The sequence below is a fragment of the Protopterus annectens genome, chromosome 13.part0, assembly GCF_019279795.1.
Source record: "Protopterus annectens isolate FY-2018-M chromosome 13.part0, PAN1.0, whole genome shotgun sequence".
Lineage (NCBI taxonomy): Eukaryota > Metazoa > Chordata > Ceratodontiformes > Protopteridae > Protopterus > Protopterus annectens.
This window is the reverse complement of record NC_056747.1, coordinates 647,905,921-647,929,687: the sequence shown is the minus strand read 5'-3', so window position 1 is coordinate 647,929,687 and position 23,767 is coordinate 647,905,921. Positions and strand designations below refer to the sequence as shown.

Genomic DNA, 23,767 nt, shown 5'->3' with positions numbered 1-23,767 from the left:
ACTCAAATGTCCAAGAAAAGATGTTTTATTAGGCTAACAGTTTCTTAAACACACAGACCATGTTTGCTAATCAAGATTTGTCAGTGTAGTCTGTTTAACAAACTAAAACCAGCTGTTTCTATAAGGTGAAAATTCTGTCACATGATAGCTGATTCAGTATGTAAAAACTTCATGTGCATGTTTAATAAACAAATCACAACGCATAAAAATCCAAATTATATAAAGAAAAATGAAAAAGAGCAAATAAAACTGGAAGAATATTTCATAGAAATTACATACTTTTTAAAGTTTAATTTATTGAAACAGGTTGAGAAATCATCACAATAACTCACCATGACTTAAGAAATCAGCTGTGTTAATACACTTTGCAAGAAGGAAAGCCAAATAATTGTGTCATTACATATTTATTTAACATTTGTTTACTGGGAAAGTCCAACTCATAACAAATTGAATTTTCAGCTGAGATGGAGAGAAATGCTCCAGATGCATGTCTTTGTAACGTGGGAAGGAACCAGAGTACCTGGAGAAAACCAACAGGAATGCAGGGAGGACATGCAGACTCTGCACAGAAGGCACTCCAGCCAAGAATCGAACCTGAGAACCTCTTGCTGTGAGGGGACAATGCCACCACTGCACCACCTGATTAAGGATAGACATAAAATCCCAGCAATATATTCCAATGGAGAATTTAACTAAAGAAACTGTTTTTTGCAAAACAAAAATAAAAACATTTTTCTTTGCAAAGCCAGCAAGAGTAAACAGTATTTTCATTACCTTTACTGCCATCTTATGGTCAAAGTTATTAATACAAGGCAAATAGGTATTAAACAAATATAGTCAGCTGCCTAAGTACAAAAAAGTATGTTAGGGATTCCAAAATGGTGGACGCCTGGTGAACTGCATTTAAACTGAGCTCCCTACTACATTTAGTCTTATCTTAGATTTATACTTCTCAGAGCTTCGGGACGTTCATTGGTATAAAAGAACTCTCTTCAGCATCAAAATCCAATCTATTCAATGTTATCAGCTGTCAAGCAGAGGCCAAATTAACTATATTTCTTCTACCTTACCTTATAGTGCTACACTATCTGTGACTTATAAGGCCTAACCTTGCTGCAGCACTCTGAAGACCACATGGCTAAGCAACTAAAATCTTCAATTGAATCTACTACTATGGAGATACAGACAACAAAAGCTAAATCTTCTGCAATTTTTTCACCAGAAAAGGAGAACCTTTCAAAAAGGCAAAAAACCAACAAACAACAGATGGAACTTAACAAAAATTCCACTAATAATAGTGAGGATACTGGCTTCCACATGGATGAATTAAAACAGGCCTTGCAACCCATACATGCAGCTATACAAAACTTTTTGGAACAGCTCTCATCCATTGGTAAATCTGTTACTCAAATTGCAGAAAGAGTGGGCACACTTGAACAAAAAACACATTCAAATGAGATGCAAATCCAAATTCTCACTGACGATCTCAATGCCAAATCAACAGCTTTATCAGATCTACAACTGAAATTAACAGACTTAGAGGCAAGAAGTCGAAGAAACAATATTTTAATTAGAGGTATTCCGGAGAGCTATGACAGCCAAAACTTAATCACCACTGCAAAACATATATTTGACTCATTATTACAACTTGTTGATGAAAAGCCTGAAATTACCATTGAAAGAGCTCACCGAGCACTTCGTAGAAGACAGGACAGTTCAGATCCACGTCAAGTATATGTTAAACTGCTCAACTTTCAAGTAACACAAAAGATACTATTTGCAGCCAAAAAACATAAATTCATTATGTGGAATAACCATAAGATATCCTTCTCGCAAGATTTACCTTCAACCATTAAGGAAAATAGACAAAAACTAGCTCCGTTTTGCGCAGACTTAATTAAGAGAAACATCCGGTTCCAAATGCGCTACCCCAACAATCTGATCTTCTACATCAATGAAGTGAAATACTCAGTTAACAACCAAAATGAAGCAAAAACAGCCTTTATAAAGGCTTTCAATAAAGTTCCTACTCCCTGAGTTTACACTTCTGCCAGCGACTCTGTTGCCAAGCATGTTGTAATGATATACTTCGCTCTCAATGTCATGCCGTCTAATTCCCTTTCAAAATTCAGGTATTTTATTCTCTCACAGTTTATCTGCACTTACCTGATTTCTTTTTCTAAATCCCAATGGCCTGTTTAACGGTTTGCGCCATCCTCGTGTGGGTAGGTACAGTCTTCCTCACAAGGTGTTTCCAAGAGGGTCCCATATAGCTGCAACACACAGTTCCTTCTGCAACATCCCTGGGACTTCCTTTTTGTTTGGCGCATAGAAAGCGTGCCTTAGGAAGTACAGATCAATCAAGGCATTATAATTAAACGCTTCCACATTATTTTGTTCCCTAACGAACACCTTCTCAAAACTGATCATCCAGAATGAAGCAGGTAATGTGTTTGTCGCTTATCAGCCTTGTACAGATTCTGACTGCCGCTTCGCAAGCTATATGCTTTTGGGTACCTAGTGCAAACTAGCGAGCACAGGAGAGTGAGATATCTACAGAACACAGACTGTCCCGACGATATTCATAGACCTTCTGAAATGTAGCAATCAATCCAGTTTAAATGTACTGTATTTGAACCATTTGCGCACATTATGCTTAATATTATATATGTGATCTAGTGTATATAACTCTGATTGTTTACTCCCTCAGGGCGCTCTACGTACTTTGTGCAGGCTTGTTTTTGTACCTTATTCACTCACCTTCTACTGCTCCACTCACATGGAGCTGTAACAGGATACAACTGGTACCTAATGAGTGCTTTGCGCTAAGGTGCTAATGTAATATGCTTCACTTGGCAAATTAATAGCAATTTCAGCAAACGGCCTTCTAACATTTGTGGTCATTAACTGAACGGAACTAAATTAAATTACAAACAAAGCATTCACAGTTGTAATTAAACTTTTCAGGGAATCTTTATTTAAATATTGTCATGTACAGTAAGTGCATATAGCCTTAATCGCATAAATGTTGAATAGACAAAAATGGACACTATGTATTCCTGCTTGTCTTAATTGTTGCATCTTGATACAATACTTGTATACCTTATCCCTACCACGTTAATATGCACATGTAAAGATACTTACTATACTGTTTTTCTAGCAGTGCACAGACATTACTAAAAAGACTCATTCTTATAGAAATTACCAAACATAGAGGTGTCTTCATTGCAAATACATTGTCTACATTAAGAGTGCTGTTTGTGGGCAACAAACTTAAGTAGGCCTCCCTTGTTAATTATATAAGTAACTTTACATCTTAAATGTCTGCTCCGTGTTCATAGCTTTGGTCTACAATTAAGGTGCTGTGCTCCCTTTGTCGGCTGTAGTAAAGATATACTTTACCTTTGTGATTCTGTACTTCTGTATCTGGAATAATTGAATACATTAGGTGTACATTCTAATCAGGCCTGTTTCATACATAACATGCCCACCTACTGGAAGATGTGCTGAGTACTACTACTGCAGCTCTATAGTTCAGCTATGCATAATCTACCTAGAACTTAAAGCATTGTGTACTTGAAATCTATAGTATCTCATTGAACTCTGTCAAATGCATCATGTAGTATGTTAAAAGGATTATTTAAAACAAAACAAATCTGTCAGTTAAGTACGTGATTCTATACAGTCACTAAGTCTGCATCAAGAGTACTCCACCAAACTTAGCTTAAAGTGTTTACATGGCAACATTATATCGTTGATACAGGCGTCATTGATAGAAGTGATTGCTATATACAGTGTAGACATTGTAACAGTTAGGCAAGCGTAAGTTACAGAAATCACGTTACTGACTATGTCGATAAAGATTATATGCTGTTAATAAATCTATTTACTAGATATGCAACACACCTGTAGTATGATATATGTAGACCTCTAACATTATCTCTGTTAAATTTTAAAGCTACGAGGATAACAGTCATGTAGTATACATTATGTAAGTTAATCACACATTTATCATGACATATTCTATATTTTATAACCAGAAAGATGCTTTTCTTCTACACCTGTTAATTCCACCTGTTTAATTCTGTGCAAGTTACACCCCCCAATAGCTCATTTGCAATATCAACCACTTTCTATTCCAGTATCTGTTTACTATAGCATGTCTCTAATAAAGGTTGAGGGGTTGGTATTGGTGTTGTGTCATGGGCAACCATCACATTGTGTGGTATACAGTACTTGCCAAGACTTATTGCTGACCTAAAAATATTCTATGGGATAATGTGTTAATCTAAGATATATAAACCAATTTTACTAGTGTGCTCGGCTCTAAGACTGTTGTTAGAGACTCTGAGTGGGTTACTAAATCGTATGCTGTAACATCTAAATTTTTATCTAAACACATAACCTTAGTACTAAAAACTCATTTTGAATGTTGGACTCCCATAAGCGTACACCTTCGAGTAGGCATATTGATGCACTTACAATTGATATACTGCTTTTTTCTACTGCAGAAATATGCTAGATATTTAATTTGTATTTACAATACGCTTGATCTTGGAAGCTCAGTGGGTGTATGTGTAAGTATGCTAGGCTTGTTGTTCATTTGGATGACGTATATTTTGTACATATGTATAGATGTTTTTGGTTTTTTGTTTGGGTGTATGTTTCCTTCTTCATACAAGGAGTTTGGGTGGTTAGGCACTGGGGTTAGTTTGAAGAAGTTGTGTGCTACCTCCTTATGCAAGGTTAATCTCATCATAAAGAAAGGATTAATGTCCTATTGTGCTCTCTTCCTTTCCTCAAGCCCTAAGGCAAATCCCCATAATCAAACAATTTCAAGTACAGGTAGAATAATAATACCACTTTATTAGAATTTTTCAGTATAACCAGTTAAAATAAGGAATTCAATAGTTGGCATATAGACTGCTGGAATGTTAAGGGTCTACAAAACGTTGCGAAAAAGAACTTAATTCTCCATCTTTTTTTTAAATCTCAGGCTGGTATCTGTTTCTTACAGGAGACGCATCTACCTAAAGAGGGCTGGGATAAAACTTCCAACAGAAAATGGATCAGGACTATAATAGCCGGGGGTGATAGCTCAAACTCTAAAGGTGTAGCCATTATAATTAAGAAACAATTCCAGGGCGCTATTATGGAATGTAAGTCTGATAAAAATGGTAGATGGTGTTATTTTACCTCCGTACTACCAGACTCTACCAAACCTGTTTTATTTCTAAATATATATGGTCCATGTACTCTACAAAATTTCTTTTTCCTAGAAATTTATAATATCCTTAGCTCATTCCCAAATCACCTTTTGATAATTGCAGGTGACTGGAATGCAGTGATAAATCCCAGATTAGATCGTACCAGCAACTCTCCCTCATATAACTTTCAAGCTTCTATTGCCCTTGAGGAACTAATGTCTGACTTTAATCTCATGGATACTATTGTCTACAGTACTGATTCACGTAAGGACAGCATGTATACCTTCTACTCTAACTGTCACAAATCATGGTCACGTCTAGACTTTTTCTTAATCTCTAAATTTTTCTCCAAATTCAAGAACACACTAAGATGTGAGCCTAGGCTACTATCTGACCATGCAAAAATCTCTCTTATGATTTCTCTCGCATATTCTGCAACTCCGCATATGAATTGGTCCTTTAACAACAATTTACTAAAATACAAAGAGATCCTAGAGAGAATAAACGCGTCACTGTCTGAATTATATGCTAACCTTGACAAATCTCAAATAGCGTTTGATATACAATGGGCGGCTTGCAAAGCTGAATTAAGAGGTTATCTGATCAGCAAAGCCACTTTCTTCAACAAGCTGAATAAAGAAAAAGAAACTAGTCTAGTTCTAAAACTAGCCTCTCTGGAGAGAGAACTAAAATCACATCCTGACCCCAAGCTAGAGAACTTAATCAATTCGACACATAAAGAACTATGTGAGTTACACCTACATAATTATTCATTACATGAACAAAAACAGATTGCGACTTACTCTGAATGGGCACAAATCCCATCTAGAACCCTATCTAGAATACTCAAAAATAATAGTGGCACTCCGACGATCTCCATTTTGCAATACAGAGGGGTGCTATATAAAACAGACTCTGAGATAATTAACCTTTTTTATGACATCTATACAGATATTTATAGCAAGAATAGGCACACTTCCTCTAATGCGCAGAGGGAAACATTTCTCAATTCCATCTCCTTTCCATCTCTTAATCAGGATCAAACAACCCTCTTATCAGCTCCACTTAATATTCAAGAGATTCAAAGTGCCATCAATAAACTTAAAATAGGGAAATCTCCTGGTCCAGATGGCTTCACTACTAATTTTTTCAAAACTTTTAGTCCAAAAATCGCCCCTATTCTTCTTGAAGTCTTTAACTACATTATAAAAAATGGAATCTCTGACATACACTGGAACAACTCTAAAACAATCCTTTTACTTAAAAACAACAAAGAAAAAACTGATCCGCATAACTACAGACCTATTTCGCTTATAAATGTTGATATTAAAATTTTTTCTACTATCTTAGCCAACAGACTCAAACAGATAATGCCACATATAATATCATGTGATCAAGCTGGGTTTATGTCCAGTAGACATACATGGGACAATACACTAACTTTGGACTCTCTTATTCAGTTTACTAAAAAGGAGAAAAACCCGCTGTATGCCTTGACTCTGGACGCGTCGAAAGCATTCGACAGGGTAGACTGGGACTTTCTGTTCTCCACGTTATCGCATTTTACTATACCAAAAATTTTTTCAGATATGATCAGAATTCTCTATTCAAACTCATCCACCTATTTATACATAAACAAAAAAAGATCTAATTCAATTAAGATTACCAATGGTACAAGACAAGGCTGTCCACTTTCTCCCTTTCTCTTCAATCTTTTTATCGAACCATTTTTTTTATATATTACCCAAAATACATATCACACCATACCTAAAATTCTCAACACACAAGTAGCTTTATCGGCCTTCGCCGATGACTTAAACCTTTACTTCAAATTTCCTAACACAGACCTGCCAAAAATTTTAAATGCAATCACTATTTTTTCTGAGGCCTCATGTTACCAAGTCAATAACAAAAAGTCACACATTTTCCCAATAAATCCTGAGGCTCATAAACCTTTTTTTTTCCCTGAATCTCCCTTTAATATCTCATACAATCTTAAATACTTAGGCATTAACTTTGAACACAACCAAGCTTCCTCGCTTCAAAATAATCTGCTTAAATCATGGTCCATCATTTGTCAGGACCTTCAAAGATGGAAGCTACTAAAGCTATCATTTCTTTCTAAAGTAGCTATTGTGAAAATGAATATCTTGCCTAGACTCCTGTATCAATTTAGTTCAATCAATGTTATTATATCAAACAATCTATTCTCACAGTTTGAAAAAACCTTGGTCAAATTTCTTTGGTTTCCAAAAAACGTTAGGATCTCTTTTTCCAAATTATGCCTTCCTAAAGAGAAAGGCGGGGTGGGCCTTCCAAACTTTCATCTTTATTACATAATTATTTGTTCCAATAAACTATGGTCCGTCGCAAACATGAATAGAAAAGCTCAAATTCACTATCCAGCTTGGTTAAAGATATGGCACGGTCATATTCTCTCTAATAAAATCAATCCTAAGTCTATTCCCTTTCTATCTCCCGCCTCTTTGAAAAGTTCAAGAATATCACCCCTATTGAAATTTCAAATAAAATCTTTTCAGAAATTGATTAAGGACATTAATCTTCATCCTATTCTTCCTTTTCTTCAACCAATGCATCTTAATCCCAATCTAAGGATCAACAACAAGATGATAGACCTTGAGGAATTCCCTCTCATTAAAGGCCTTACAGTGTGGGATATTCTTAAACATAAAAACCTGTCTCTTGCTGAGCTACGTTTATCTCTGAAAGTTAACAACAAATACACGGTTATGCTCCGTCAACTTAGGGAACTTATCTCTTCACAAACCAATAATATATTCCCTGATACACTACTAATTGATAAATTAAAACTAATCATTAATACAGTTACTAATGACAACAAAACAATATCCTCGTCATACAAGTTATTACACCCTCTACTTTACAAAGGTAACTGCCTATTCTCCAAATACTGGGATAAACAAAACTCTCCTATTACAGAAGACCAAAAATTACTAGCTATAAAAACCACTATAGAACTCTCCCCCTTTAAAAAACTCTTATATACGCAACTGATGTTGAATAACAACTCCTACTATACCCCCGTAAGAATTAATAAATTTAATTCCAATAGCTCGCCTTTCTGTTCGTGCTGTCCTGGTGTGAGAGCTGACTTACTACATATTATGTGGCACTGCAAGAATTCCCATAAATTATGGTGTTCTCTCAAAGTGCGTCTCAAAAAAATGGGTTACTATAGCTCCACTCTCTCATGGGATACGGTTATACTAAATATACCCCCCCGGGCCTGCCTAAATTTCATCTTCACATCTTAATTACGATGTGTTCCCTCATAAAACTTTACATCACATATAACTGGTTAGATCGGACCAAATTGTGCTGGCGGGGATTCAAAGACATGGCCACCAAATATATCTCGGCTCAGAAATTCATCATAAATGGACCTAAGAAGAGAGCCTATTACAGTAAACTTTGGAAAAGCCTATTTGAAATAATCCTGTGTGACTAAACTCTGGCTTTCCTACAAACCTTCCCCTATACTCTCTTTCTTTATTTATGGGGCCACTCTCTTCTACTGCAAAGTACAAGTAGGGCTGTTAATAGGTAGTCTTAACGTACTGACACTGTTTGTTTTTTTTTTTTTTAGTACTGGTAGCACTGTATATATTGTTCCTGTTGGGTTATTGTTGTTAATTTGTATACTATGCATAATTCAAGATGTTGTAGTCTTCTTCCTTGTTCATGTTAAATATGTCCTTATGTTCATCTCTCTTTATATCAAGGTCACAAGCATCCATGTATGTAATTTTTGTGCGTATTCATTGCTTGTACTTTTATGTATATGCATGGTTTTGTTTACTCACCTTTTTTTAAAAAAATAAAAAATTATTTTGAAAAAAAAAAAAGTATGTTAGGAAAAAATATAAGAAGAGATAACCATATAGCATTCCCACCAGCAAATAAATGAACAATGAATAAGAAAGCGATCCAGTATATTAAATACTAAGCCAAATCGGAACATGTAACTCACCATGCTTTAAGAACTCTGCTGTATGATCATACTCCTTCAGTTTAGTATGATGGAACAAGGAAAGCCTAAAGCATCACAGCAATACATGTAAAAAGGGAGGGTGGATAAATTCCCAGAAATGTATTCCAGAGAAGGGCACAACTAAAGAAAGTTTCCTTTGCAAAACAAAAGCAAAAGCTTTTCTTCTGCAAGCCAAACAAAAGTAAACAATAGTTCAATTACCCTTTGCCTTAAAAACAATATATGTGTATGTATATATATATATATATATATATATATATATATATATATATATATATAGTTCCCCTTTAAAATCTTGAAATACTGAAATCTTAGATTTCAGTATCTCAAGACCATAAAGGCAAATTTCTAAAATAGCAAAAGTCCATAATCTCGAATTCTCGGTTATGGCTTTACGCTGTTGCGTGCGGTGGTTTATGTGGATGATGTCCAGTGTCATGTGCGGATTTAGGTGCGATTTAAGGTAAGTGACTGTTTTGTAAGGGTTTTGGGTGGGAGTTTGGATGTATATGAGTGTGTTTGTAAGTTGCATGTGTGGGTTAGGGTAGGCAGGTGAAAGTATGAGTGTGTAAGTATTGGATGTGTTGGTATTTATATATGTGTGTGGTGTGTGTGTGTGTATGTGTGTGTGTGTGTGTGTGTGTGTGTGTGTGTAAAAGGGACTGTAGAATGTCTGGGTGTGAGTTTGCTGTCTTTTCCTGTTTGTGCAATTTCGGAGTTAGTATATATAAGTAGGGGGTGTGGGGGTGCATGCCCCCATGCTTATATGTAGTTTAGATGTGTTGATGTGTGTTATATGTTTGTGTATGTTTTGTTGTTTGATTTGTTGTAGTGTGGGTAGGATGTGTATGTAATCCTTGGGAGTATAGGGCGTCTAAAATCAGAAATCAGTCATGTTCCTGCCTATATAAAAGGTTCTTGTCAGTTTATTGTAGAAAGAAATTACTGAAAGTGAAATCACTGACAGAAACCTAACTGAAATAGCAGCACACTGAAAATAAACATAACTGAATATACAGCCACTTAATAAACTACATACAAAGCAGTTGTCAAAACAAAACAATTCAATGTAGTAAGCTGGGTGTTGGCATAATGCTTAAGGTATTTGCCTCACAGATAAGAGCCACAGGGTTTGATTCTCAACAAGGGACATTAGTTAGGCTTAAAGTGGCCCACAAGGGCAGCCAGCCTAGTACTTTTCTATGAACCTATGAATCTGTATAAAACAGCAAATATGCACAATCATAAAAACCTGAAAACTACCTAACTAAATATACCAGAAGGAAACTTAAGTGCTAGCACTTAAATTTAAAAATAATACAACAGGTATTTTTTCTGTCCCCTACATTTCACTGAAAGTCAAATGGCTGTGCACAAATCACTGAAAGCTCAATTCACTGAAAACTCAATTCACTGAAACACATTTCACTGAAAGTTATATATGGCCTTTTCCCCACTGTTGTGTGACCCTGGAGTTGGTATATATAGTAAGTGGATGCCCCCCACGTAGTTTGTATATTAAGTTCAGAAAAGAGTAATGTATTGGAATTGCAAGTATCCATGTATATAGTTCAAAATATTTAAAATAGGTGGGGGGCTACGTCCCCCCCACACCCACCAATGTAGGGAGCAGTGCCCCCCACACCCCCTTACTATATATACTAACTCCAGGGTCGCACTACAGTGGGGAAAAGGCCATATATAACTTTCAGTGAAATGTGTTTTCAGTGAATTGTGCTTTCAGTGAATTGTGCACAGTCATATGTGTTTCAGTGAAATGTGCTTTCAGTGAATAGTCCTAGACCCATATCTATATATATATATATATATATATATATATATAAAATATATATATATATATATATATATATATACATGTGTGTGTATGTATGTATATACACACACACACACACACACACACACACACACACACACACACACACACACACACACACTCACACACACTCACACACACACACACACACACACACACAAACACACACACACACACACACAAACACACACACTAACTCTAAGATCATATGACAAATAAGAAGGAAAGCTCACAATCTCCAGGATACATTTACATAGCATACATGCATAGGGAAAACCAAATACTGGCATTTAGCGATAATGTCATAGTCTCACCAATTATTAACAGATTCACTTCAAACAACCAACCCCTCGCTTAATACAACATATAAAAAAGAACCAATGTAATGGTACCAAATACAAACAACTTTAAGCCACTCTTAATTGAAACACAATCATTAAAACCATCATAAAGATGAGAGAAAGCATACTTTAATTGAAATCTGATAGCAAAGGTTTTTAGTGATAAACAGTTCATTTTTTTATTTATGTTTAGTTTTACTTCATTAATCATTTAGTACTCTTTTACATGAGTGGAGGTTATATTACTATGTTAGTATGTTACGTGATTATGTTTGAAGCTGAAATGTGAGTGTGGTGTTTTAGTACATGTTTATATGTGCTTTAAAATACATTTACAGTTGATTTTCTATTATTTTTAGTTTTCTTAGCTTTTATGAACGGATTGACTTCATATATCACTTAAAAACTAATAATTAATTTATTATACATTAGAAGGTATTCTGATTGGCTGAGCTGATTATTTAAACCTGAATATTGATGAAGTTTATAACACTGATGAAGTCCATTTGTATTATAGATGAAAGTGCTAAGTTATTGACATGTTTTTTGGAATAAAGTGAGTGGATCCATCTAGCCCAGTGTTACTCTGTATTTTTAGCAATATATAAAAAAGGCGACACACACTTAACACAAGCACGCCAAATATTAAAAAAAATAATTTTGATACCTATCCCATTCACATACACTCACTTTTGGCCAGATACCTGTCAAACTTTGATATAAGTGCACTTTGACCAAGTAATGGAGATCTGCATATGTATGTAGATTTGTGATAAATCCTCACAGCTTATATAATAATTCTGTTACTAATGACTGATATATCGATTAATGTAACTTCGGGCCAATAAGATACCACATAACTATATGTAGCTGCCATCTTTGAATAAAATTGAATTATAATCAAGCCCAAGCTCTTGGAAAACAAAGGTTGTGATAAAAGCAGCAGCTTTAATGGATATGTACTTCAGTAAAATAAATATTATAGCTTCACTACCTTTATCACCTTAAATACTTTTATGACTGGCTATGACATTATATAAGGTCTTAACATCAAATATAAAAAAAGTGCAGACTTCTATAATTTTGAAGAGGGCATTTTACCAGGATATCAAGTGTCCATAATATAAGTCTTGAAAGAAAATAGCACACTGTTGAAATAATATATTGGAATGGGTCAGTCAGAGCATTTTTACTTAAACGGTGGTACAGAGTTAGACTGTATACAGAAGACTATTTTAGATACTCACCTTCAAAAAAGTGTATACAGCAGTAGCAATGCAGCCATTGCACAATACGTCATACAAAACATTCTCAGTCTGCTTTGCGTTCATATATTTCAGCAAACTACATATTTTTATAACTGGTAAAGTCAACCAGCATTACATGCATTTTCCTGTCATACCATTCAGAACCCATTACCACAGTCATGCCCTCCATTAATATTTTTGATAATATATTTCTTTAAGGTTAACAAATTGTAGACCTTTCCTTCAGCCTTAGTACAATTTGGGATTTTAGAATCAGAAAGTATAGTAAAAGTTCTGTTGTATGGGTAATTTTGAGACTAGTCACATACCTTGTCAAAAAAATATATTTCTTAAATCTTTGTTGCAGAATGTTATGCACTATACATTTAAATGTTCTTTAAAGAGCTATTTGCATATCTCCAGTGAGTTTGCATTCCTCCAATATTTTTGTAGATTACATTTTTTAAAGGATAGTAGTAGATGTAGTATTCTATTTAGGTCTGAAAATGTGTTGTTTATATGTGTTTATATGCTCCCAAATGCAGTTAAGGATTTTTTTTTAAGATTTATTAAAATCGAGTTGGCTATTAGTTTTTAGTTGTTTTAAGGGATGCAGTCTTTGGCAGAGAAATGATGATGGCTTTCTGAAATAGTTGTAGAAAAGATTTTGTACATAATGAAAGGTTAAAATATAAACTGCCAGGGTGAATTGTGTCGGAATTTCCGGTTTTGATGGAGGGAGTTTTTAGGTTTATTATCTCAACAGGTAGCATACTCTCCTTTAGTGCGGGCAGATTAAAAAGTTGAGTTCTACTTCCATTACAGGTGACTGGATTAATTTTCAAATTGATGACACTGCAGTGTGGCATAAGAGGGTTGTGACGTTATTTAGATGAGAGATTAAACCGAGTTCCCATCTGCTTGAGTTAGCAGTAGTTCTTGCGGATGTAAATAATTCCACAGTACCTTCAGAAAGAGAGGAGGAAGTTCTCTGATTCCTTGGCCAAATTTATCATATCCCTGAAAAGAGGCCACAAGTCTAGCAGGACTAACACAACCAACAGAAGATAAATAAATGAATAAATAAATACATTTTTTGCAAGCTGCTTATTAACCTCTTTTTTGATGATGGATATAATATAAAAGTAGGGGTAGGCAAGGTAGTTGTGCAGGTGGACAGTTAGCGTTGGGAAAATGTGTTAATGAAAGTTGTTTGCTTATTTTGAGGTGAATTTCTTAAACTGTGTTTTATTCTAATATCTGTGAATCCACGCTTTGTGTAGTGTTTTTAATATTGAATATATTGTGTGCAGATGAAGTTTTAATATTATTCCAGAATCGCTTGGGGCTCTGAAGTTGAGTGAGATGTAATTTTCTGTAGTCGATGAATGTAGCTGCATTAGTACTGACTCGTTTCTTTTTTTTTTCTGATGCTAAGATACTGCTGATGTTTGCCAGCATTACTAGGGTCATTTTTCCAAGGTGGGTCTCTACTTTTTTAAAGTTTTGCAATATGTAAGTTATCAGGTATACTTTAGTAGCTTTAATTCCTTGTTTTAGTAGATGTACTGTGTTTTGTGAAAGTTCAATGGTATTAATAAATATGGATGGGCCTTCTGGGCAGGAGGATGAAAACAATGGAGTCCAACAAATAGTATGGAGATGCTGCAGCAGAACTTCTGCAGATTTTTTTCCTGAGATTTTTATAGTGGTTACATAGCTGAGTGGGAGTTTGGAAATTCTTATTTGCCGGATTGTTAAGACTGGACAGTGGCTGTGTGTATAGATGCCTTTCACTGAAGATGGAGAAAATCACTTTTCTCTTCTGTCATAATTTTGTCAGAAGCAGTTCTTTCTGCTGATATGATTGCGTCTTTACTTATATAGGTTTTGGTTGCTTTCTGATAGCCAGATTTTGAACATGCATACTATGTGCCCTATCCATTAACAAATATGCCTGTGGGGCACAAGTCTACTTCCTTATGTGGGTTGGGATGGTGGCCTAATGGTTAAGGTGTTTGCCTTACAAACACAAGGTGCAGGGATTGAGTCTCACAAGGGATAACTGGCTAGGCTTAAAATGGCTCGCAAGGGCAGTTAGCTTAGTACTAACCTATGAACCTTATTTGCACCTTCATAAGATTCATACAGCCTACTCCTTTAAATTCATTCTGATGTAGCAAAAAATTGTTTGTGGGATTTGTCTTCTAAATGCACTATTTTTTAAACATTTCTTCTGGTGAATCTTGCCTTCCATTTCAGTCTCTATTTTTTTGTAGTTTTATGAACTCATTTCAATAAATACTTTGTTTCCTCTAATTTTCTAGCCTCGATCATTGAATTTTATATATTCCTCTAGTGTCCCACTAATTATAAATACCACTGAGTGTATTTGACTTTTTCAAATAAATTACTAGAAGCCATCTGCTGTAATAAGGGTGCAACCTAAACTGCTTTTTTTGCAAAACATCTGCATATTTTGTTATTATTTTGCTTTAGTTTACCAGATTTGTCCATCTGGGTTTAGTCAAAAAAAACCCTTTTCAGCTGATGCCCAGGCAGAACAGCTTCAATACATTACAAACATTTTTAAACAGACATTCAGTAATTAAATTAGCAATTACACATACATTACTAATTAGATTTCATTCATATGCAAGCAGAGACAGTTATAGTATAAAAGATACTTGCACATTAGTAGATGTTGAATGTTGATAATTTGAATAGTTGTATTAGTGAGTTTGTCAGATAGATATTAGATTGTGTGATTATTGCTTATATACAGTAATCAAAGTAATAGAGGTGAGGGAAAGAATTAGGTAGGCAGAAAATGTTAATATTGTGGTTAAGGTGGTGTACAAGGCCAGTTCAAACACCGTTTATATATATATATATATATTTATATATATATATATATATATATATATATATATATATATATATAAAATATATCTTTTATAAAGTTTATATAAGAAGTAGAGACGTGGGGTAGAGCAGTCTAACAAAGCAATGTATATAGCATGCTGGTAAAACTGTTTAGGTATGGCTGAAGATTAGTAGTAAGGCATATAGGATTCTGAATGAAGAGAAAATGGCTGACTATATGGAAAGCTGAAGATAATAGTGACACTTATTCTGGGGATGTACAGAGCAGATCTGTTGATTTCATAGATGAAGTTTTGTGCTTTAAAGGAATTTGTTTTCTGAATGGGTTTCAGTGGTAATTGGATGTGTTCCATAGTTTTGCTATACTATTTGAATATAGAGAGATTACTACTGCGGTGGTGGTGCTGCGGTAGCGTTGTCGCCTCACAGTTAGACGTTGCCCGTTCGATTCTCAGTTAGAGCATCTTCTGTGTGGCGACATGCATGAATGGGCATTCCTTCATTGAAGGTTGTGCATTAGGCCTGGCAACCCAGCACGTAAAAATCTACTGCCAATCATTAGTGGACCGGAGTTCCGCTATGGCGACCCCTAACCAGGAAAAGCCGAGAGACACAATATTTGAATATAGAGAGATTCCTGCAGCATTAGATGATTTGGTTATATTGATTAGTAATTTCTCCCTGGAGGGTAGCATTCTATTGTGGGAATAATGTTGTATTAAGTTATTTGTTCTCCTGTTATTTTTTGCCTTTTATCTTTTATTTACTACCTAACCACCTACACCCTTTCTGCTTCTACACTTAACTTCCCCCTTCTCTCCCAGTTTAATGATATAGCTGTTAAGTTGTTCTAACTCAGAACTAAGCCACATTGTCCCTTCTGGGTCAGCTTGTTTGTTTGCCAGGTCCTCCCTCATCCTTTTACCAGTCCCATGCCTTTCGCCCTTCTCCACTGCTGTAATCCTAATCCTCAGATTATTTTGTATGCTGGCTTTGAATGCAGTTAAAACTTCTGAAAATGCTACATCCAACCCTCTCTCCTGGTATCTCTCTGGCTTGCCACCACCTTAGCTGTATTTTCTGAATCACTGGTACTTACATGCACCATAGCATGTGTTCACCCCTCAGGTGGTCACTTTGATTGCATCCTCCCAAGTCATTTTCTCTTGCATAGACTTTTAATCCCCTTTCTGACTGAGACTACAATCTTTGAGGCCCTCTTCTCTCTTCACACATTGGCTCTCACCTCCTTTGCTTCCTCTAACATGCCACTACCCCTACTTGTCTTTAACCCCTCCCCTTCACTATCCACATTTTCAGCCCTTCTCACTGTCTGTGGTCTTCTCACAAGAGAGCTCCTCTGTTCTGTGCTTGCTTTCTATCTGTCCCCTCTGGCTGAGTATCCTACCTTGACATTTACCTCTTGTTTGTGGTGTTAACTCTTGCATGGCCACCTCTGGCTGTATCTCCTCTTTTATCACTTCTTATTGCTTTTTGCATTTGTCCTTCCATTCTGGCTTCCTTTTCTCTCTGTTCTCCGTACCACTTACTCCTTTCAGCTTACTCCATATCATCTCACTTGCTAGAAATCCTCTGTAAACCTATGCCCATGTCTTACTATCCTCTGCCTTTCCTCTGCCCTATCCTTTGTGCTGGAATCCTGTTGCATCCCTTTCTCCAGTTCACCTCTGTCATTTCTCAGCTGACCACTACCATCTGTGGATCCCATATTCTAATATAAATTTACTCCATTCCCCTTAAGACTTTGCACCCACTGCCATTCCAAAGTTGCAATCCTGAACCAAGCAGCCACTCCATATCCTGAGCACCTCACAAGTCTCTCTCCCACTCTTCTTAGCCAGGTTGTGTTACTACTGCTTTCATGCCATTTTCTTGGATTCCTTACCTTTTGCTATATAGATGTATCTTTTTTTTACTGTTCTAGGCGTTTCAGGTTCTATCTTTGACCTACTAAGCAAATGTCAGACTGAAACATGAATAAGGTGTGTGTGTGTGTGTGTGTGTGTGTGTGTGTGTGTGTGTGTGTGTGTGTGTGTGTGTGTGTGTGTGTGTGTCATACCTCTCAACCTGGAATCATCAAAAATCTGGACAAGGCCCATGAAAAATAGGTACAAATCTGTACACTGATTAACGTAAAATTTGCATACATAATTGCATAACCCAGCCCACTCCAATGGAATTGTGGGATAACAACTTTCAAACACAAACTGAAGAACAGACAACCAAAATATGGCACCAGAGTCCCTCTGCAGCCATTCCAATGTCCCATTACCTGGCTATTTCACCCCATTGACCATAAACATTAATGTGTGCATACCTTCTAAAATGATTATTTGGATTTTATTTTTACATTTTATAGCACAATGCACAAACAGGAATAGGTATCTGCTAAACAAAGCAATACTGTCTCAAAATGAAAATAGACTCTGCCTTGAAACTCACATTCATTGAAACTGCATTGAAACCCACATCACATCCAAAGAAAATGCATCTGGCCAGTGGTGGATAAAGATTACCTTTGGGCTGTTTTCAAATCATAGGCCCCTTGTACACAAAACAAGAAACATACATGCACTCTTTGATGCACCTTCCTGACTTTATTAAATTATATTCCTTATGTAATACAGCACACTTGTTAGACTTAAGTTAGAGTGCATTTTAAATTTATAGTTTGAACATTTTTCCAGTAGGCAATAAAACAAAATGCATGAACCAATAATGACATAGAAGAATGTGCAGGCTAGCAGGAAACCAGAGCAACATTTTTTGATGGGAAGTGGGAGAACAGGGCTCTCTTTTTTTTCTTTATATGGGAAGAAAGGAAGTAGGGGATGTATGTAAGGTAAAGAAGGGTAGGCAAAGGGGCTAGGTCAATGTTAAATGGCAGACACACACACACACACACACACACACACACACACACACATGGAATAGAACAATTTGTGGTATGCACTCTTATTTATTTAATAATTTATTTAAGAATGCTTTGGTTACCAGGTTGGCCCTACTGGAAGTAAACCTACGTACACAGTGGATTCACGGAAAAAAAACAGCAACAGGAAAACAGAACACATTTCAACTACACATACCAACTATATAAAGGAAGTCAGCATATACACATTTATAAGAAAACCAGACTCATAGAATACATTTAAGGAATACTGATTATAACAGAAAAAATGATTCTGAATAATACATATCATTACAAATAATACACTGACCTTCTATGTAAACAGATTTTACAGTGCATATCATGAGAATAACAAAAAAAAAATACTATATTAGTAGGTGAAGCCAGAAGGTGTCTTACTATTTTACATGATCTGTCATATAGAAAGGTATAAAAATGGTTTGCAACAACTTGAAAAGGAGGAAAAGTTTAGAACAGGCCTAACAAGCAGAGACAGTTGATTATTCACAGACGCTAGGGATACCATAAACAAATGTGTCATCAGTCACTCATAGTTCTAAGGAAGAATCTGTATAACAGACGTTATTTAGTAATGCAACCCTCCAAATTCTGTCGTACAAGCACAATTTTTACTAAGGACAGCAAAATCTGAAGCAAAATCAGAAAAGACAAGTTACAGAAAATGCAGATTTGATCTACTATGTAAAATGACATGCAGATATTTCACAGGCTTGCTAGTAGTCAAGCACCCTTAAATTCCTTCTGTGGGGGAATATTGGGAGAGACTGGTAACTACTGACAAACGTCCACAACATTAAACACTGCATACCCATCCAAGTAGTGAAGGAATGTATGGTGTGGTGTAGTGTGTCCATTCCCACCCCCACCCACAGACTACTCTTAATAGCTGAAATGGGAACTGACATTTTTTTCACTAAACAGCTACTGTCGATAACAGGGTTGGTGCAGAGTGATAACCCTTGGGCAGCTCACTCCTGACAGGTAAGGCATCGGAAGAGGTTCCGCATATTCGAGACAGTGATTCTCTCATTATCACTTTGCTAACAGCAGCACTGTTTACAGCAAAACAAGGCTACATGAAAAAAGAGTATGAATAGCCTACTGCCTTGAGTCAGTTAAAGTCACAATTACCATTCAAAATACTGCCCCACCAGCACCAGCACTGGAACTAATCACTCATCTATGTCCTCTGTCCAAAAGTCGCACTAAGTTCTGCTGGTAAAAAATGGTCCAAGTACAATGAATTCTACACACCCCATGCTGTGTTGCCATGTTTTTAGCTTATCTACATCACAGTTCTCTCCACTCTTATTTTTTTTTTTAAATTCTCGTCCTGTTTTCCTCACTTTCTCACCTGCACCTTTTTGCTTCAAGCTACACACACACACACACACACACACACACACACACACACACATCAGCAAAGCTCCACAGTTTCAGTTAGGTACCTTAAAGGCTAGCTGTACGGCAACTCTGCCTTCTGCCCAGAACCTCTGGCTTACTCTCACTCTGCAGTAAACCAATCCACAAAACATAACGATGGCATAAGAAATGGCGCAGTCCATTTATTCAAACAGATGTACTCCCACACATGTCCCTTCAGCTTAATTCTGACAGGCTGACGGAGCTGATGTCATCGCGCACATGATGATGTCAGCTCCAAAAGCTCGGAAATTAAAAAGTCTAAAACAAAATAGATTAAAAAAATCGAAAATTACTGGGACCCCAAAACTCGATAAAAACCGAGTAATTTGGGACAGTTGGGCAGTCTGGTGTGTGTATGTGTGTGTGTGTGTGTGTGTGTGTGTGTGTGTGTGTGTGTGTGTGTGTGTGTGTGTGTAAACAAAATTTATATGCACGATTCAATAATGTCTTCAGTGGCATGCATTTACAGGAAACAGCATCTGAGTGTGCAATTATAAATGCTCCCAGACCCATGAAAGTTATTGTTGCATCAGGTAATATCTGGAAAAAAATGTACAAGTTTCTGTTATTCATGTTGTGCATGAAGATCACATGATCCAAGCAGTGCTAATGTTAGCTAGTTTTATTAAAAGGACTGATCAGAGGTATGACACAACCAGATCTACAGCTTTTAAGATGATGTATTAATAATATTGATGTTGCTATAATTATATTCTTATTCTTATTCTTATTATTCTATAGGGAGGTATTCTAATAGGTGCAGTGGGTGCCTTTGACTGGAATGGTGGACTGATACTACAGAAATCAGACAGAGAAATACACTTTCTAAATGATTCAAACATCGATGAAGATATATCAAAAAAGTTTGGCTATTTAGGTAAATTAAAAACTTTAATGATCTGCTTTATTATGCAAATGTCATTGTACCTCGCCTCCCTTATACCATTTTAATGTCCTTTTCCTGCTGTCACGTGTTCTTATCTATTGTTGGACTGAACTTGCTTGCAATACTCTTCTATATCTTTCCTATTACTGGTTTCTGCCTTACTAACTTAGTAATATCTCAGTTTTGGTGATGGATGAATATGCTGGACTGTGAATATTTTGCACACTGAGTGCAGCATATGTCTATGTTTCCTAATGCAACTATTCTGGTAACAACAGTACCTCAAAACTCTTTTTTTTTTCCATAATACTGTTTTAGGATAGCACTGCCTTGCTTCGTGTCTTGGTCTTAAGGGTGAGGCAATAAAGGGTAAAACAGCATTACCGCAAATACAAGTTAATTAAATTGTAAATGAAATTCAAAATAAGTAAATCAATAAATGAATGCATTTATTTTATTTGTTTGACTGATTATTTGTTTATTTATTTATCAGCCTAGCTATTTGAATACTAATAAATGACCTGGTGAAACTGTATTACAGAATGCAAAATTGTATTTTTTTTTTGTGAAATATGTACAGACTGCCAACTCATAAGACAGTCAGTGAGCAACAAGGATGTTACTGTTCCTCAGTTTCTTATTTATGCTGACTTCTTAGCATGGCCCAAAATTATGTCATATTTGTATTTCTTTAAGCAATAAACAAGCGACAACATATTCAACATTATTACAAATGTTAACACCTCTCAGTAGACAAACTTGTTAAGATTAATCCTCCTTATCAGAACTACTTATAATACATCAGCTGACTAGCCTCAATGGTACTACATTAAATACTTCTGTGATTATATGGGCACGTACTAGCATAGCCAGCTGGTGTTTTGTAAAGAATGATATGTCCTTTGAATATCAAACTGATTTATACATGATGCTTTGTGCTACAAATGTATTAGAACTGTATGTCATTTGCATATCAAACTGATTTGTACAGATGCTTGTGCTAAAATGTATTTGTGAGGTTTGCTTGTGTTAAAATATATCAACAGTGCACCCTGCTGAAATAAAAAGGAATATACATATATTGTAACTGAATTAAATGTATATGTTTTGATAGAAGATACTGGGACAGCAACAGGTAACCAGCTAGCTTGCTTTAAGAAAAATAAGGGAAATGTAAATGAGCTGTTAAACCATTAAAACGGCAACCCACAGTGCTGAATAGGACTGGAGAAGCTAGGTCTGGAAGAAAAGCCTTTGTTCATTAGCTCAGTAAAAAGAAGGGAATCCCCAGGCATGGCCATAAACATTTAGATGTGTATTGTAGCCATTTATGCTAAATTTCTGTCTCAGCCTCAAAGGGGAATACTGTGAGAACCTAGAGTCAGGTGAGCAGATGAGGTCATCCTGCCAGCCCTCTTGGAAATTATATTTTAGATATTACAAAGAAATTTCAGAGTACTGAGTATTGTCTTTTGGGGAATATGACTAGAAAGACCCTCACTCACAGCATCTTGCCTTGCTGTAGTAAGTAACTTAACTAAGTATCTTCTTCAGTGCACTGAGGAAGGGCTATGCCTGAAGGCTTTTCACATTAAAGTTTGTTTTCTTTGGAGTTTCTTAAGCCTGAGTTTTTTTATTTTCTTTGGTACAAATACACTTAAGGCTGATTTAACTGCTATACTGATCCAATGTTGTTGTTTACATACACACTGACACACACACACACACACACACACACACACACACACACACACACACACACACACACACACACACACACACTTTTGTATCTTCTCATTCACTTATACAGCACTGCTTACCTGACTTAACAATCTGAGGCTGCTATGCTTCACTATGCTCACATTGTCTTACATTAAAATACAGGGGTGCACACCACTTAATACTAATGTGCACCTATACATTTTTTGTTTTGCTTTTGTGTGTGACTTCCATGGTTTGAATGTGAATGCCTTCTCTACTATCCAAGTAGCTGCATACTGGAGTGCTGAAGGTGTAGGCCTGCCCACAGATGACCAGCTTTACATACTGTGCTATGGATTATTTATTCATTTGAATTTAACTGTAGTAGAGCACCGATCATGTGATTAATTTCAGTCTCAGCCCAAGAAAGAAAATTACAGAAGTGTGATGCAGCGCTACAAAGAGAACCAGAATGTGATAATTATAAAGACAGTTTCATATTATGCAACTCCCCCCCGTCTCTCTCTCACTCTCTCATATATATATATATATATATATATATATATATATATATATATATATATATATATCTGTGTGTGTGTGTGTGTGTGTGTGTGTGTATGGGATCCCTTAAAATGGAAAAGTGGTGGTTAGGTCAAAAGCTTTCACTTGTCAGCTTGCTGTGCACAAAGTCCAAATACTGTTTGCCTTCTTTTTTTTTCATGTATTCTAATAATTTGTTCTTTCAAAAGATGCCATCTTCCATTCCATCTGTCTTTTCTTCAAGATTTCTAACCTGTCAATATAAATTCATATTTCCCCCTTCAATCTATACCCTGTGTCTTCATAGCTTTCACCATTTCTGACTCATATTCCTTAGTTTCTGCCAGGTAATTAGCTAACTTCAAGCCCACTTTCCTTATCTCACTTAAAAAATATATGAATTTGCTCTTAAGCACTTCTTATCAAAATACAAGCATAAATATCTGGTTGATAATCAGTAACTGTAAAACAAAACAAAAAATTTGCCTCATGACAATGCCAATAGCAGCTTTCTCTTCCTGTCATGTATAACAATTTAAAATGTGTTGACTTCTTATTCCATGCAACCTATGATCTACCTGATTTGATGCCTAGGTAGATCATGGGTGGATGGAGCAGGAAGCCAACAAATCGAATGGCCAAGTCTATAACTTCTTCCATAGGGTGCTGCTTTCACAGTTGTTGTAGAGACACTTCTCTGCTATTTAATTA

At 36.0% G+C, this 23,767-nt stretch overlaps 1 protein-coding gene across 1 annotated transcript in view; it reads left to right on the top strand.

Annotated features, from left to right (window-relative positions):
• ITGAE (integrin subunit alpha E) overlaps positions 1-23,767 on the top strand; it is a 1,198,231-nt gene that overhangs the window by 647,152 nt on the left and 527,312 nt on the right. Inside the window, exon 22 of the mRNA XM_044054873.1 lies at positions 20,668-20,803. Within this exon, the coding sequence (XP_043910808.1) occupies positions 20,668-20,803 (136 nt within the window). The remainder of the gene's footprint in view (positions 1-20,667; positions 20,804-23,767) is intronic.